At 37.0% G+C, this 17,375-nt stretch overlaps 1 protein-coding gene across 5 annotated transcripts in view; it reads right to left on the bottom strand.

Annotated features, from left to right (window-relative positions):
* Positions 1–6,958: 6,958 nt before the first annotated feature.
* Positions 6,959–17,375, bottom strand: part of slc8a1b (solute carrier family 8 member 1b) — an 85,421-nt gene continuing 75,004 nt past the window's right edge. For all 5 annotated transcript variants that reach the window (XM_043262842.1, XM_043262843.1, XM_043262840.1 and 2 more), the window contains exons 6-7: positions 17,003–17,278; positions 6,959–11,594 (exon numbers count right to left, since the gene is read on the bottom strand). In XM_043262842.1, coding sequence (XP_043118777.1) covers positions 11,218–11,594; positions 17,003–17,278 — 653 coding nt within the window. In that variant the 3' untranslated portion in view covers positions 6,959–11,217. The remainder of the gene's footprint in view (positions 11,595–17,002; positions 17,279–17,375) is intronic.

Genomic DNA, 17,375 nt, shown 5'->3' with positions numbered 1-17,375 from the left:
GTGTGTGTGTGTGTGTGTGTGTGTGTGTGTGTCTCTCCCACACAAGGAAATTGCGTAGATGCGCGACCATTTACGCCACAGATAACGCCACATTTTCTCACCTCTGCCTCTACACACGTTCGGCGCATTAAGATGTGCTTGGTTTGTATAAAAACATCAAGTGTATACGTAATGCAATGACAAAGTTTGATTAAATATATCTTAATTACGCTAACGTGAATAAACTTCGACTTGCGTGTATGAATGAATCAATGCATCAGGTAAAAATGTACGCCTTGTGCATTGACCACGCGTGAGTTCTCGAACATAAACTTTAAATATGTTTAACTGGGCTATAGGCCCATTTGATTTGTAAGAAGCGGATATGCGTACGTTTTGTTTTCGTGAGCCTACTTTTACAGGCTATTTGTTGAAGTTACAATCAAAATGCACCTATGAAAGAAAGTCGCAACCTACATTAAACTAACCCGTTGGGCGTACTACTAAAAATAACCTCATGACCCAGTATTAAAAAGGTGGTTGGGGGGAAAAAACAGTAAAATAATCATTGCAGTGTGTCTGTATTTCACAATGTCACCACTGTGGGTCGCTATAAGCACACGGTCACAGAAATGCATTGTTTGCCTAATAATGATTTCTGCAAAGAATAACAAGGAATTGTTTTGCCGATGCCTGGCTTGCTTAGGGTGTTATCTGTAAAAAATTATATTTTAACAGCATGCCCAAAGAAGAACCCGGTTCAATTAGCTTTAAATCAAATTAAAAGTAGGCATTTAGGAAAGAACGCGTTTGGGTGCTCACAGTAGCGTTCCACGTGCAGAATAGTGACAAAGCACAATCGTGTTTTACTTGTAGAATAGTGACAGAGCGCAAAAGAAATAGCGTGAGAGCAAAATAGTGTTCCACGTGCAGAACAGTGACAGAGGACAGCGGCGTTCCACATGTGCAATAGTGACAGAGCAGAATAGTGTTCTACATACAAAATAGTGACAAAGCAGAAAATAGTTTTACATGTAGAACAGTAAAGGCCAATTCACACCGCACAGAGAAGCGGCAAAAAACAAGCTGGCTGTTGGATTTACAACCTCATAAAAAAATACAGTTTGTTGGCGTTTGTCTGTGCGGTGTGAATTGGCCTTAAGAGCAGAACTATTTCCATTCGAATTGAAACGGAGTATGATAGTGTTCTATATGTAGAGAATGGTCAGAAACACGCTGTTCTACGTGCAGAACAGTGACAAAGCAAGGCCGCATTTTGTGCTTAAAGAGGATCTCAGCATTAATGAGTAAACAGTTCTTCCCTTATCCTCTCCAAGCTCGTTTTATAACACAGTTTGCTTACTCCATCTATATATGTTAATGCTGGCTTCACTTCATTGAGGTGAAGTATTAAATGTATCCATGTAGAAAGAGAACATTAATATTCTTCTTGGAAAACGGCAACCAGAATAATTAGCTGCTCGCTATGCACTAAGTGCCCCATTGTTTTAAAATGGCAAGCCGTGGTCTGATATAAAGCCTTGCAATGGCCAGTTTTCATTCTTGATATGGTCCGTTAAACAACAGAGGGTTTGAGAAAAGCGGCATCCTAAATGAAAAGCAAGTGGCTACTGTTAATCTTGTGGTAATGAAATTTAGCACTTCATCTTTAGGGCTAATTACTGAAAAATTAACATGTCTCCAATCATGTCTTATTCATGTGTGTTTTCTTAATCATTTTTATTCATTGAATAATGAGAGAGGGACTGTAGAGTATCTATATTAGCACAAGACATTTTTACAGTGAATTACACATCAAATTGTATTAAATAATAAAAAAAAGGTGGTCAACTAAAATGTTATCCACCAGTTTCTAGTTCTAAAATAACAAAAGGAATTTTAAAGGAAGACAGAATTGCTTAATCAGTTTTAATTCAGCTTTGGCATCTAAAACAAAAGGCACTAGATTTTTAAATATGATTTATGTATTTAATCAGTACTATTGTGTAAGTGTTTCCACTTGCCTCATATTTCTGATGTAAGTGGGAAAGTGGGAGTTAAAAATTTTTAATTATATATATATATATATATATATATATATATATATATATATATATATATATATATATATATATATATAAAGTATAATGAAGATGCTTTGTCTCATGGTTATCAAAACTTTTTCCCAACACAAATGAGTTATTAAACTTAAATATATACCCTCACTTGACATCTAACATCTTGTTCAAAGTTTATTATTATTATTATTTTTGGTTACACCTTATTTTGATAGTCCACTTTTAGACATTCTGCTAACTATAAGTAACTTTGTAACTACATCTCAACGAATTCTCATTAATTTGCAACTATATGTCTAACTCTCAGTATACTGTTAAGGCTGGTTTAGGGTTAGTAGAATAAGTTGACATATACTTGCAAAGTTTCTGATAGTCGGTTTGTTGAATGTGGTGGAACTATCAAAGTAAAGTATGAAAAGTTATTAAGTTCCTAATACCCTAACGACTGCTAGCTGACATGTTAGTTGCAAAGGTACTTGCGAAGAACGTCAAGTGAACGTCAATCTGAAGTGGACTATTAAAATAAAGAATTAGTTTATTTTTGCAGTCATGTCATATACTTATGCAAATAATTTTAACTTGGAAAGGATGTCTCCTCACAAAAAATAAATTGTATGTAAATGGATTGACAGCTCTGTGTGGGATGCACGGAAACAATTATTGGAAAATTAGACGTTTACAAAAGAATTATATTTAGAGATAGTGTTGGAGTGTCATAAGAAGCTGCTGCATTTTCAAACAGTTTCAGACACGCTCAGAGCTAAGATATCCCCTGGAATGAAATAAAACCTGTTGTTATTAGCATAAGTGGATAAGGACTTTGTTTCTATTACTTCCATTTGCAATTAAAATTCCTTTGAGGTGCCTCCACAGACTGCATAAAAGTGTCTCAATAACAAGTGGAATAATTGCCCAGAAAGAGGACAACCTCGTCTAATACCTCTTAAAACATAATGAATACTCCTCTCTTAAATCACAACTGCTTGAGAATATGACAACATAAAAACATTGCTTTGTTTCAAGGCCAGCTTTTCAGGATGAGCAAATCGTATGACTGTATGTGTCATCTTTGCTGCTAACATTTATTTGGTTGAGCACAAGTCACCATGGCAGGCCCTCTAACATTGTCGGGTACATTCACACACACTCTAAAGGGCTCATGGACCGCTGCTCTGCCATTTATGTGACATTTAAAACTCTTTATGCGGTCCAAGATGGCCCTATCCGAATGATATCTGTTTAGAAATGCACACATTCACGCACAAAACACAATACTGAATAGCTCGTGATATTATTCTCTTCTCTGATTCATACAGATGCCAAATAATAGTGCAGAAGCTGTTTAAAGCTGCAAGATAATAGTAAATGAGAGGGGAAAAAAAGAATGACTATAATAAAACGATGTGTCTGCACGCCAGCAGATGCTGTCTCATAAAGAGCATTTCGATCTGAAAACAGCTGATTATATCTGATTCTGACATAAATGCTTCACATCAGATCATTTTAAACTTTAATGAAAAGCATTCAGGCAGACTTTGTGTATGTGTGGGTGTTTATGAATATTCTGAATATTCTGCCTCTCATTTGGCCTAAAAGACAAAAAAAAATCTCCAGGTTTTTAAAACACATGAGGTATAAGAGCAGAAACACAGCTGACACTTGTGTGTTCTGGATGATGGATGAATCCATGTGAATATTATGAAGTTGTACAGCCTTTAATCGGTCCTCCTGTCACATACGTTACACTGCAGTGCATTTCACACCAGCTAAAGCTGATGGAAACCCAGTGCACAGCCTCAGGGGCTTCCCAGGTTTTCACACGAGACCAGATGCACTATGCGTTTCAAATAAGGGTGCTTCTTAAACACAAGGCTGCAGCAAGGCTGAAATGCTATTGTTATTAAATGCCTTCATGCCGTGTAACGATTTTTTTAAAAAATCATTATTTTCTGACTTCAGCATAACATGATTGATTTACAACAAAACAATGTCTTCATCCCTGAAAAGAGCATTTAATAATGAAATTGCATGAACTCAGTGCTGAGTCATTTCCGGCCAATCCATTTTTGTGAATTCTAAAGTGTGCAAAGGATTGTGGGTGACTGGAGTATGCAAAGGACGCGTATCCTTCAGCACATGATGAACAAAGGATGCAAAACCAAGGCCGCCTTCTAAATATCCTACAAACTGAGACGTCCTTCAACAACATTTGACCAAGTTTTACTAGAATGCAACCTTCTGATTGAGAAGCAACTGCACTGTATCCATATATGCCTATTTACAGGCAAAAAAAAAAAAAAAAATCTGAAAATCTGAAAAACGGTAAGACTATGGTGAAAAATATAGTAGGCTTGCCTGTGTCAGAATTCACTGTATTGAAAAAAGCAACTGAAGAAATATAGTTCTTCCGCTGAGATTCTGAAGTGCACATTTTATGGACGCATTACTATCCCACGAGGCCACTGGAGATGATTTGGGAATGATAATTCAACCACTGAAAAAAAGGTGACGTGTAGTAGGCAACGTTGTATAATCATATATTATGATTAATGTGCTTTTTACGAAGTTAATACGTACTAGACAACATGCGATTTAAGGTCGCGAGTGCGCTAAAACGCGCTGTTCAAACGCAGCTGGCGCCATCTTGTGTCTAAGTTATGGATTGTAGCGACATTAAGGTATGGTTGCAGCTCGTTTCGTTGCTGTTTTAGACACGGTAATGAACTGCTTTTTAAGATAACATGGAAAAATTCTAAAAGCTGTATCGGTCAGCCCTGTCAACACTTACCATATAACGCTCATTTATTTGCTTTAAGTGTCAGACTTTGGTTGTGGCTTTTTGTATAGCTCACATGATTACTGTACGTGCAAACTGTAGGTCCTTCTGTGGAACATAAAATTGGAGTCTTTGATTTCACTCTCCAGTACAAGAGTAAAATAAAAAAACATTGTAATAATAAATCAAACACTAAATGATGATATTAGGTCTAGTAAATAATAATTTGCTCTTCACATTTGCAGTAGGCTATATTGATAATCAGAAGATTGTGAATATTCAAAGCATTTCACTCCCAGGTGTCAAATGCCTGCCACCCACTTTAAGGGAAACAAAGATTATATCATGATTTACACACCCTCATGCCTCATATGTTTTCTTTCATCAGCCGAACACAATATTTTATATGTCATGACTATGACATATAAACACACTTGAGGTTTTTGCACTTGACCTCTTGTTTACTTAAATAACCTGTTTCCTGTATTTGAAGTACTCATATGGGCGTTAATATGGCAAGGCTGGATAGAACATTTGATTAACCAATGGAGCACACTAACTACAGTGTTGTAAAAATGCCAGTTAAGTTTTTACAAAGCTATATTTATACATTTTGTAAGATGCATATACTATTTTACACTTTAAAATAAATGTTTACACATGTCTGTCCAGTATAGTCCCTGTGAATGGCAATTTAATCTTGGTGCTTCTAAGTAATACATATTTGGAAACATTTCACAAAATACACACACTGTGTGATAACTAATTAAAGTACTTTAACTACTTAAAGTAGCTTTTTCAGGGCATGTGCATTATGGAATACAAAAATTGTGCTCTGAAGGTGCATTGGAGATGTAGTGTGGAGATGAGTGCGGAATTAGTATTTGTTCAGTCTTACGCACTTCCTGTTGCATGCACACACTCTTAAGAGGTCAAGACCACAAGTGTGAGTAATGAGCATGAGCATGCTTTTGTTACTTCTTGCTTGAGCTACAGAATGTACTGACATTGATGTTAATCATCAACTCATGAATCTGAATATATCAGCTGGCAGAATGTAAAAGCTTATACTTTGAAATATTAGTATTTTTTTTACTCATACACAAATGCTTCAAAAGAGATTGACAAATTAACTGTAGTTGAATGGATTATTGTTGCGTTTATACTTGGTCATTAACATCTGGGCCGGCTTTCTTAGTGAACTAGCCCTTTAAAGAAAAGCACTTTGTATATACCTAGTAATATAAACTGATATTTCGCCTCATATTGTGCAGAACTGAAGGATGGATCTTTGTGACCCATTACAATTATATTTGGTCAGTAAAGCCTTGTTTCCTTCTTTTTTTTTCTTTTTGTTTGTAGAGAACTGACAAGCGAAACCTTTTCATTTCTTCTGTTCCCGAAGGCCGCTTTTAACAGACAAGGTGAGTTTAAGTTCAGTTTTACCGGAACTCATTACCTGAACTTCAGATGGAACCTGAATCATGGATTGACTCATGGACTGGCCCATGGTTGTCCAACAGTGACGAGAGAAAACAGCGGTTTTGAATGTGCAATGTTACATTAGTGAATGTGCGGTTACATTAATGACAGTGCAGTGAAATTTCTTGGAAAAATAGTCCATTGTCAAAAGCGATGCATGAATCACAACATAAGTCACAAATTAAATCTGCGTGACTGTACCTCTGTCAAACATCACAGCACGGATTTCTATTGAAAGAACTAAAAAAAAATAATAATTTGGCTGCACATAAGGTTGACAATAAAAAAAAAATGCAATAGTGTTAAATATTAAATAGGGCTAATAATATTTATTACTAAAGGTTAGAAGTGAAGGTTTGTAATTAGACAGCAAGGATATTACCATGATCAATGCACATGAAACGAAAGACTTTGGTGCATGTGACATCAGGGGTTCAACCTTAATTTTACAAATGAGCAATTAATGACATAATTTTTGGGTGAACTATCTCTTTAAATTATGCAGCGAGGCAGTTTCAAAGTAGTTTCGACAACCCCATTAAAGATGACACCTTCTGTCTGCTGGACATCAGTAACGCGAGTATGTGTGCGTGCGTGCGCTTATTCAGAACCACAATCATAAAAAGAGACACACTGCAGCAGCTTGGCTCTAAACAGGATATCCCAAACTTTATTTCCTGTGTAGAGGTGTACTAGGGGAGCAATCACAGTTAGTGGACGTCCATCTTATTAGATTGAGTGCAACACAAAAATAAATCAAAACGAAAAACAAACAAAAAAAATCTCATATTTAATTATTCCGATTGAAATTAAAACAACCTAACAATCAAAACGAAACAGTGTGAAACAAAGCGAAAAGTGCAAGAGAGAAAGAAGAGAGAAGATAAGAGAGAGGAGGAAAATAGAGTCAGCTTTAATAAGCCCATGACAAGAGGACTGTGTAAGACACACTATGCCACAAGGCCACACACACTTGCATTAACATGACTCTCAGCATTAGCTTACAGCGATCAAACACACACAATGAATTGAGCCCCTCGATCTGTACAAGACAGATAAGATAATAAAACATAGCCTTCATTTAGACCAGCTATTACGTTACATACAATACATTCAATCCTGCTTTGGCATGAGAGCTTTCTGCCATGTTGTTTACACTGCAAAAAACAATGTTTGTCTTGTTTTCCTGTATAAATATTCATTTTAATTACTATATTTTATCCTCTTGTTTTTAAGATTAGATCTCATTAAATTGTATTCGTTTTTATGCTTGAAACGACAATAAAAAAATAATCGTTTTAGATTTCTAGATATTTATTACTGGAAAACAAGACAAAATGACTTAGTTAAGATCAATATTCTCTGCAGTATAAGTGGTTTTGCAAACCTTTATACATGCTATAAATTTATACATTATAAATAAGTGATATGTAGACATTTACACACATATACGCACTGTTCAGGAATACCAGGAACATTGTTACACATATACACTGAGATTGGTTACGACATACAGCCTACATAATTTCACTGGGCACATTAATGCAAGATGTTAGTGAGGCCTTGGATTGGAGAGAGAGAAAGAGAGTGATAGAGAGAGGGGGAAGAGGAGGAAATAATATTATCAAAGATTAGTATTAAACCCCTGAAAGGCTAGAGTCCATCTGAGCAGTGAGGAAGAAAGGGGGGGTTTAGGAATGTAAGACATACACAAGGCAAACCCTGACGCTTCACACACATTCTCCTAATGTTTTACAGACATTTTCCAGATGGTTCACTGATTTTTGCAAGATGGTTTACAGACTCGGAGCAGATAAATAACGGACTATATGTTACCTTAATTCTTACAAATATCACAGACTGCTCCAGACCAACCAAACAAATACACACTCGCGCACACTCACACACACACACGCATACACTGCTCAGCGAAGAAACTAGAACAAAACAAGCTCTATGCAACAATCAATCCAAAAGGCAATATTTGTCATTCTGAAGTCTCAAATAAATACGTTGTATTCTCTCTTTGATAACGGCAGAGCGGTTACTCTGCCTTCATTCTACTGTACAGTATATACATACACGCCTGAACGCTTCAGTGACAAAATATTTCATACTGTTAAATAATATAACCATTGCAACAACCAAGCAAAGGGCCTTGATATATTGCTTCCTTCGTTTGTACATGTGCTCCTGTACTAAACGACAGATACTGCCTTTTTAATATACATGTGCAAGTTGAAAAAAAAAACGAAACAAACAAAAGACGAAACAAAACAAACACATTTCAATGTGTTCAACTTACAGACAGGAAAATCAAACAAACAAGCAAACAAACGAACAAAACAAAAATCGAAATATCTATACAGCTTTCAAACCTCTGTCGACTACATTAATGAAGGGGATTCTGCGTACTATATACAGACAGGTTAGCATCCATGCATTGTCAACACGAAGCACATTAACATTCCAAATATGGACATGGCAAACAAGGGGACGGGTAAGGGGAGGGGCTATGTTCCACAGGGGGGCGGTTCCAATGCAGCCACGCCCTGATTTACAGACCATAGAGCACAGACGCAAAATTGCTGACCCCTGCTCTGCCAAAGCAAATACATATACAGTATAAACCGTAGAGACCATGTACAGTTTTTAACGCCCCGTGCGGAGAGGCGCACTTGCGGTCTGTTGGTGTGACGGCTAGCCAGAAGCACGTACAGCAAGAGTCCGTGAAAGTCTTCTCGGCAGAACTTGGTATGGCTGTAATTCACATGGTTTCACTAACTTCACTCCAACTTCATCTGTTTGTTTATTGATTAAATAGATAATAGGCCTCAGGAAAAAGTCTTTTTATTGATGTTGGTTTCGTCCTTCTTTGTTTGTAGTCTCTTTCTTGTGGATCTTAGAATTAGCAAGCAACAGCGGACCATCTTCATCAGGGATTGAAGGTCATCATCGAAGGCTTCCTATGGAAATGCCCTGAAGCTGGTACAGTATAGTTTCCTTTCATTCAAAATGTTAAACGAAACTAAACAAACAACCATAAAGAAAAGGATAAACAGCAATTCAAGCTAAATTTTACTTCTCTTTCAAAATCAAGCTTCTGAAACTACAAACCCCAACACAGAATCCCTTTAAAAACACTCTTCCGTTACAAGAAAAGGTGTTCAGATGCGGTAAAAGAGCTGTAGGCTGGATCCCTTCAGTACAAACACCTACAAGAAATGTCACCAAGGCCTCTTTATCCTTGCAAGGACATTTTTGGTGTGGGTAAAAAAGGTACGATTGGAAATACAAAACCCACTTCAGGGGCTGTGTGGCACACTGCGTTTCTCCATTAGAAAGATTTTCCCTTTGGCAAATTTGGCGCAAACTACACAATAGACGAAGTCCAAAATATCTACGTCAGATCTACTGTGCTCAGTCCAGAAACATATTTCATGTATTTACTTACCCACTAAAACTGAAAATCGAACTTTGGAAAGGAGAGTGAAAAATCCTGCAATTGCATTTGCAAAATTTAAAACCGAGCTATGTTTTTTTTTTTCTTCCCAGTTCATTTGTGTTAAACCATGCTATCCTAAAGATGTTTAGAGTCAAATTCAGATTAGTTCTACAATTTCTGCTTTTAAAATCGACCTACGTCTAAAACCGTGACTATTCTATGAGATTTACCTTACAGCTCCGTATGCAGCGAATCTACAAAGTACAAAGAAGCAATCTCAGCAGGGTTGGAGGGAAAGCGTGCCCTCGTAAACTCCACATAGATGAGTGACTGACTGTATCTGTATGAGCAAGTTTATCAAGCAAAAGACTACCGATTACACATGCTTGCAAATTGTTTGTCTGAGAACAAATTCGCTGAAAGTATGGCCACTGGTTTTGCGTATTTCTCGTAGTGAGTGTCCGTAAATGTATGCGTGTATGTTTGGACGGAAGTAACAGTCATAATTGTAAACTCTCGATGTGATGTTGGCAAAAGCATGTCACATGCTGGATTATCTTCACTACGCTGACTTCACACAAGGTCCATCGATTGCATAAATTAATAATTGAATCAGTAACAAACCACAATGGCTTTGTATTCGAAAATTCAGTATGTTCCTTAACTTGAGCTCTTTCGATAGCGCTCTACGATCTTTGAGAGAGTCAGATCAAGGCTTTTAAATCAAAGTCTTGCACTAGTGCACCTCTGGTCTTAAGCGCCGGGAGAGATTAGACCTGGCACTCTCCTTATTGTTATTCTCTTTCTTAATGGGAATGAACTGCACCAGTGCAAGAGCGGGATAAAAACTGGCCTTCACGGGAGCTGCAAGCTGCTCTTGAGAACAACAAAAGCTGTTTAGGACCGCTCCGATTACATCATTTGTAAACACAAAGTAGTGTGTCTGAAAAATCACCCAAGCAAAATTATAGTACCGCTCAGTCCCCGTTAAGATAACAAACCTATAACACACAGCCACATGACCCCAGAGTTCCATGGCACTATTAGGGGAGCTTACAGATTTCCACGGTCCCACGTGGCTTTTATACTGGTTTAGGTTAAAAAAGCACAACTACAGTAGTTAAAGGTAGCAATAGTAGCTTTCATAGTCTAGATTTGATGTTTAAACACAATGGTCACACCCCGTCCAATCAGATGCAGTCACACAACAAACGGAGGAAGATGAGGATGAAGGAATGGCGTGTTGAGAGAACAGAAGAACGGGCCGATGGTCTGCGGAAAACGATTATCCTCGTGAACCCGAAACCGAGTCCGCCGCTGTTGCCTTCCTCTGCAGTCTTTAGTCTTTACCTTTTAGTCTTTGCGTATTTTTCCACAGAATGCATGATCGTGTGTGTCACTGTGTGAAGGTGTGTAGTTCTGCGTGTATATGCGTGTGTGAGCGCGTGTACGTGTGTTTAGAAGCCCTTGATGTGGCAGTAAGCCTCCAGAGAGGAGAACAGGATGTAGAGGAGCCAGAGGCTGACGAAGAGCATGGTGGTCAGCCCTTTAGCAGTCCGCGGACCCCCCAGCTCTCCGCCGATGTCGGGCCGGCGGCGGTACATGAGCACCGCCACGCAGATAAAGGCGAAAATGGTGAAGAGGGTGACAGAGAATGCCAGGTTACCCGGCTCCACCTTGAACTCGTGGCCCTTTGAGTTGTGGTAGATGGCGGCAATGGACCAGGCCACCCCGATGCCCAAGAAGACGTTCACGGCATTGCTGCCCGTCACGTTTCCAATGGATGCATCGGCGTACTGATCCTGTATCGCTGCCACTTTACTGGCAAAGGTGTCTGAAAGGAAAATGAAAAAGAGAAAAAAAAGAGAAAGAGAGGCATTAAAAGAGTAAACATTCATGAACATTCTGATAATAATAAAAAGAATAACTTCAAATAAATAAACTGTTGTATGTATCTATTTATTTTACTAAATTTTGAAAGATTTAGATCATTTCTGAGGACAGTCTTTGTCCCAAAATTGCAACCATAAAACACAAAAAGCATGTAGCAAAACATAGATGAGTGACTAAGCGTATAATGAGCAAGTTTATTTAGTCTGTTGTAACGGTTTATTAACGTGATATTATGCATGTAAAATAAATAATCGAATTAACAAAATTATTAGAAAAAAATCATCAAAATTAACATCAATGTAACAAAAATGCATAAATGTGACAAATTTAGTAAGGGTTTATGCTTAAAACCAGAACAAAAGATAAAAGATAAATTAACAAACGGAAAAAAAGAATCAAGATACATTTCCTGAAAACAAGTAATTAAAAATATTCAATTAAAATGAAATAATTTAAATTAATATCTAAAAGTGTTTTCAAGTACTTCTCGCTTGTCTAAATATGTTTAGACCTTTCTACAGAAAACGAAACAAAAATAATAGTTTTTTTTTTTTCCACACACAAGTATATTATGTACGCACAGTACTCATCTTCTCTCTCTTGCTTGCCTCTCCTTTTTTGGTGAGGATATAATTTTGTAATAACAGCAGCCTGGTTAACCTCTGATTTGAGTTAAAATCAGAGGGCTGTCTGCTGTTTAAACAGTGTGGTTTCTTTCGCTCAGAGACAGCTGCATGCTAACAGGGTGATCTATTGCAGACAGCTGAGGAACCATGAGGATGCTGATTGTGCATTCTGTCTGGAAATGCCTCTAAATAATCCTAGACGCACATACACTCCCTTTCTAACTCTTTCTTCCTCTCTGTCTCATTTAATCTCTCTCTCTCTTCCGTTATGCTAATATGGTGCATAACACATTACCCTGCTGAACTGCTCTGGATAGGTTGATATTATTCTTTGCAGCCTGTGGTCACAAAGAGCCATTATCCTCATTTAAAGGTCTTGCTATCCTGTGGATATACACATTGATAGTCGCACTTATTCGTATTAATATTTTGTGTTCCTGCAAGTGAAAATGTATCCAAAAACATTTAATCACTGAAATAATATCAAACAAACAAACAAAAAAGATATGTATATGTATAGAATATGTACATAATATATATAGACATTTTGGTTTCCCCAAAAATATTAAGCAGCACATGCCCGAGATTAAAAATAAGAAATGCTTCTTAACATTTAATTATTAAAACAAAAAGCCGTTATTTAAAAAAATAAAAGTGATAGTATTTGACAATTTTAATTTTTTTTGAAAAAACGCTTTAGAAGAATCTAAAACTCTAAAATATGTTTAATATGCCAGTTGCCAAGTGCCTTTTAGTTTTTGCATATTTATCAAGAGCTCAAAGAGGTGTTTTAATGTCACCATGAGGCATCTTTTCACACTCAACAATGAGCGTTCCCAGAGAAATTAATCATTTCTGAGTGCAAGGATGTGAACAGCTCAAAGTTGTCATCTGGTAATTACGGTAATTCCAGCGCGACATGACTGCAGCACTCAACATCTGTCTAAAAGTGAAGGTTAGAAACTCTCCCTGTAAATCTGACAAAGTATCTGGGAACAACATCTAAGGCCTTAAAGGACCAAAATTGACTCATCAACATCTCACAGCATTAGACGCAGCAAAGCAAAGCATTATAAAGTGAAAGCTGGGTTTACAGTAAAGTACTTATTTCTGAAATAACATTTTCCTTCTCGTTATTCATCACTGTCCTGTTATGTTGTTGTAAACAACAGCATGGATGGAGCCGTTTCCATAGCATTACCATGGAAATTCTCAGTTAAGGCTCAGCTAACACCCAGTCTGGTGTAAAGTCCTGCCAAAGAGCCTGGCAGCGTGCGGACGACAACTGCCGTTAATGTGGGTGTCATGGCAATGAAAAGCTTCATCCCAGAAAGACGCTCGGGAGCAGTTAATCATTACAGACTTAAACGGATCAGCGTTCCAGACTGTTATAGACTTTGAAACTGTTATAAACCTCAAACTGCTTACGTTTGCACACGGATGCGAATTTGTATTAAAAACGGCCACACATATAGTTTAAACGAGTATTTTATAGACTACAGTTGTCTCTGCAGCTCAGCCAAACAGGCGATGCACGTCTCCACTGGTAAATGCAAAGCGGACTAAATAACAGTTAATCCAAAGAGAGAAAAATCACTATAATTAACTTTTTATATCACCACACTTTAGCAACACACTATTCAGGAGATGCACGTCAGTCAACAAACCCATTTCCATTTTAAATTAATCGAGCTAATTATTCATTCAAGATATTATATGCTGAATCTAAAGGCTTTGTGTTCTGTTTAAAAGCATTGGTGAACGTTGCCTTATCAGTCATTCTACATTTTTCCTTCGCCTGGTTTCTGGCTGCTCACTTGGCTAATTGGAACTTCAGTTGTTTTCCCAGTACTCAATACGGCTTTCATCTCCCGCTACAGATAGACACATTTGCTAACTGCTCAATAACGCTCTGTTCAGTATGCAACGTGTAGCATTTGTTATTTTGTCAAACTGTGCAGAAACAGCAGAAAAACAATCAATGGATGTGGTTGTAAACCTTTCACTGGAATTGTTTTTTTCTATTTTGCTTCATTTATCTATAATGGCTTTGATTTTTGACCTGTTACTAGTTAAATGTGTAAGTACCACATTGTTTTTGGCACTGTAAAAAAAAAGGGCAAATTCAGGATGTTACGCAGGTTTAAAGAAGTAGTTCACTTCCAGAATGAAAATTTTGAATATATTATCTAATATGTTCATCTACTGTTGGATAAAGAAATCATTTTTTTGGTGCAAAATCGTCCAGGATCTCCATATAGAGGACTTCAACAGGAATCAGCGGGTTTAATGTGGCTTCTAAGGGCTCTACATGATCCCAGATGAAGAGTTATGGTCTTATCTAGCAAAATCATTGGTCATTTTCTGAACAAATAAAAATGTATATACTTTTTAACCACAAATGCTCATCTTCACGCTTTGTGTCTTCGTCTATAAACTCCAGCTCAAAAAGGTACAATGTTTTACAATTTTTTGGTAAAGTGCGTTTGACTTTCTTTGCACGTTCACTTTGTCTCACATGTGCGTGATTGCTTGAGGTCCAGCTAGTAAAAGACGGGCTTTGTGGTTAAAACATATATGCATCTTTGTTCTTAATAGAAAATGACTTCTCGTTACACTAGATAAGGCCCTTACTCCTCTGCAATTTTGACCTTCAGCTGTTGGCCATTATATGGAGGAAAATATGGTATGTTTTCCACCTTAATATCTTTTCCGTTTAGTTGAATTGTTTACAGGGGCAATGAACAATAAATATGACTGATGGAATTCCTTTTTTTGTTTTAACAAAGAAAGAAACATATGAACATTTTGAATGACATGGGGGTGATTAAATTATCAGAAAAATTTGGATATTCTGGAAGTTAGGCCCAATAAGTAAAAGACATCTTACCATAGATTATTTAGTTTTCTCATCACACATTCTCTCTCTCTCTCTCTCTCTCTCTCTCAAACACACACACACACAGCTGTAAGCAGGTAATGGTGATTTTAGCTGATAGGGTACAATGTAAATGATTTTTATCTGATAGGGTACAATGTCTCTAAGGGCTGCATGGATAAAAGCTGCTTGGATATAATTGTTTCCTAAAACAAAAAGCACAACAGCACTTTTCTAAACATCTGTAGTGCTCCTACTAAGGCACAATATTAGATTTTCACTACACCATTATCTTGGAGAAAAGAATTAATGACAATGATATTTCTATATTTGAAAAAAGAAGATTTTGTGTTTTACCTTTTTTGGCTAATAAATAAAATAATTGAATTAAATAAAAACTTAGACAAAGTATGAAGTGATTCCTGGAATCACTTTAATAATGAAACAACAGTTAAGTGCACAAACATAACATTTTCATAAAAACACTATTATAACAGAATGTATTTTAAAAAGCACATTCACAACATGAAATGAAAAAAAAAACTAGCACAGTTGTAGGTCCTAATATTATATTTATAGTAAATTTTTGATTACTCTATATTAACATGATATTTTGATGTCAGGTCTATTTCCTTGTATAAACCCCATGCTTATTGCCAATATGGCAAAAAGCCTATAACCAAGATATCAATATTTAATTTTTTAAATATCAGTTATTATCAATACTGGTATACTGCAACACCATAAATTGTTCTGTATAAATGCAGAGAAATGGATTTGTTACCAGAACAACATAAACATTTATTATGAAACAGTTGAGTTATAAAATGCTAAAAGTTATGTGAAAAAAGTTATGAACATGAATATGAAATATGAATATGGAAAATGGGACAAGTTCTTACGCACACAAACTGTGCTACTCAATCAATATTTAATTAATGTTTCTTTTTCTACTGCAATACAATTTGGGGCCAAAAAATTCTTAAGGAAATGTGTACATTTTTTTGAGAGATAGTTCACCTAAAAAAAAGTAATAAAATCCATATATAGATACATACATATTATTCCTTTTTATAGTTTTTTTGAACTGCACTGACTTTGAATGTATGGCAAAAATTATTATTCAAAAAAATAACTGAGTAAAGAAAGTCACGCAGGTATGGATCGCCATAAGGATGAGTAAATAATGACAATAATAACACGTCCGGGTGCACTATCCCTTTGAGGATGTTTTGAGAAAATACTAATTAAGGAAATGATGTCCTTGTACGTGCATGACATTGTCCGCATATGATGGCTTTTACTGGAAAGCAAGACGCAAATGCAAGAAAATGATTTCCTGCAGCGAGATGAGATGAGCAAAAGGGCGGTAAAAAGAGGATGAAAAGAAAAGAAATGGGGTGAGTGAGGTAAAGAGGGAGACGAACAGCATTAGAGAGAGAGATGGGAATGCTTCTGCGTTCTGCTCTCTCAGCGTTTTCTCTATGAGCAGTCCAGTGTGTCTGGAATACTAAACACGGGGAACATGCACTGCTCTTCCAGTACGTGTGTGTTCTCTACATGAACATAGCTGTGTGTGTGTGTGTGTGTGTCTCCTGTTTTAAATAACAGTTATCATGACTGATGAATGTAATATATGGAGGTGCAATGTAGCAAGGAGCTTTAATCTGCATAATTATATGATATATCATAATCATAGCCTTGCACGTATGCACACATACACTCGCACATACTCACAAGTGCTTGGACATCCCCATTTTATGATAAACGACTATATGTACAAACAAACATGGGTGGCTAAAACACAAAAACCATGTGACCTGCTGGCCTCTCGCTCTCTCTCACCTGGCACTGAAGTTCCCAGCGCTACGAACACCACTGCCGTGACAGAGTCTTTGAGTCCGATGGTGCAGCCGAAGTGGGATGCCAGGTCTCCAATGAAAGCCGTCAGAACGCCAATCATAATGATTGACACCACGAAACAAGCCCACCCGTTCCAGTAATCAGTGGGCGGGACAAAGGCAAAGAGAACTTTCCAGAAGACCGTGAGGAAATGCATGACGTAATCGAAGCAGGAGGGGAGCTTCTCCTCTCCGCATTCTTCGTCGTCATCATCCTCACCTGCAGGAAGATAATGAGAAATAATTAAATATGACTTTATAGAAGGTTAATAAACCCCTAAGTGCTGTTATTTGGCACATGACTCATCCCCATGATT

This window comes from Puntigrus tetrazona, chromosome 17, assembly GCF_018831695.1.
Source record: "Puntigrus tetrazona isolate hp1 chromosome 17, ASM1883169v1, whole genome shotgun sequence".
Classification (NCBI taxonomy): Eukaryota; Metazoa; Chordata; class Actinopteri; order Cypriniformes; family Cyprinidae; genus Puntigrus; species Puntigrus tetrazona.
Note: the sequence above shows the minus strand (reverse complement) of the source record. Positions and strands in the feature narration are given on the sequence as shown.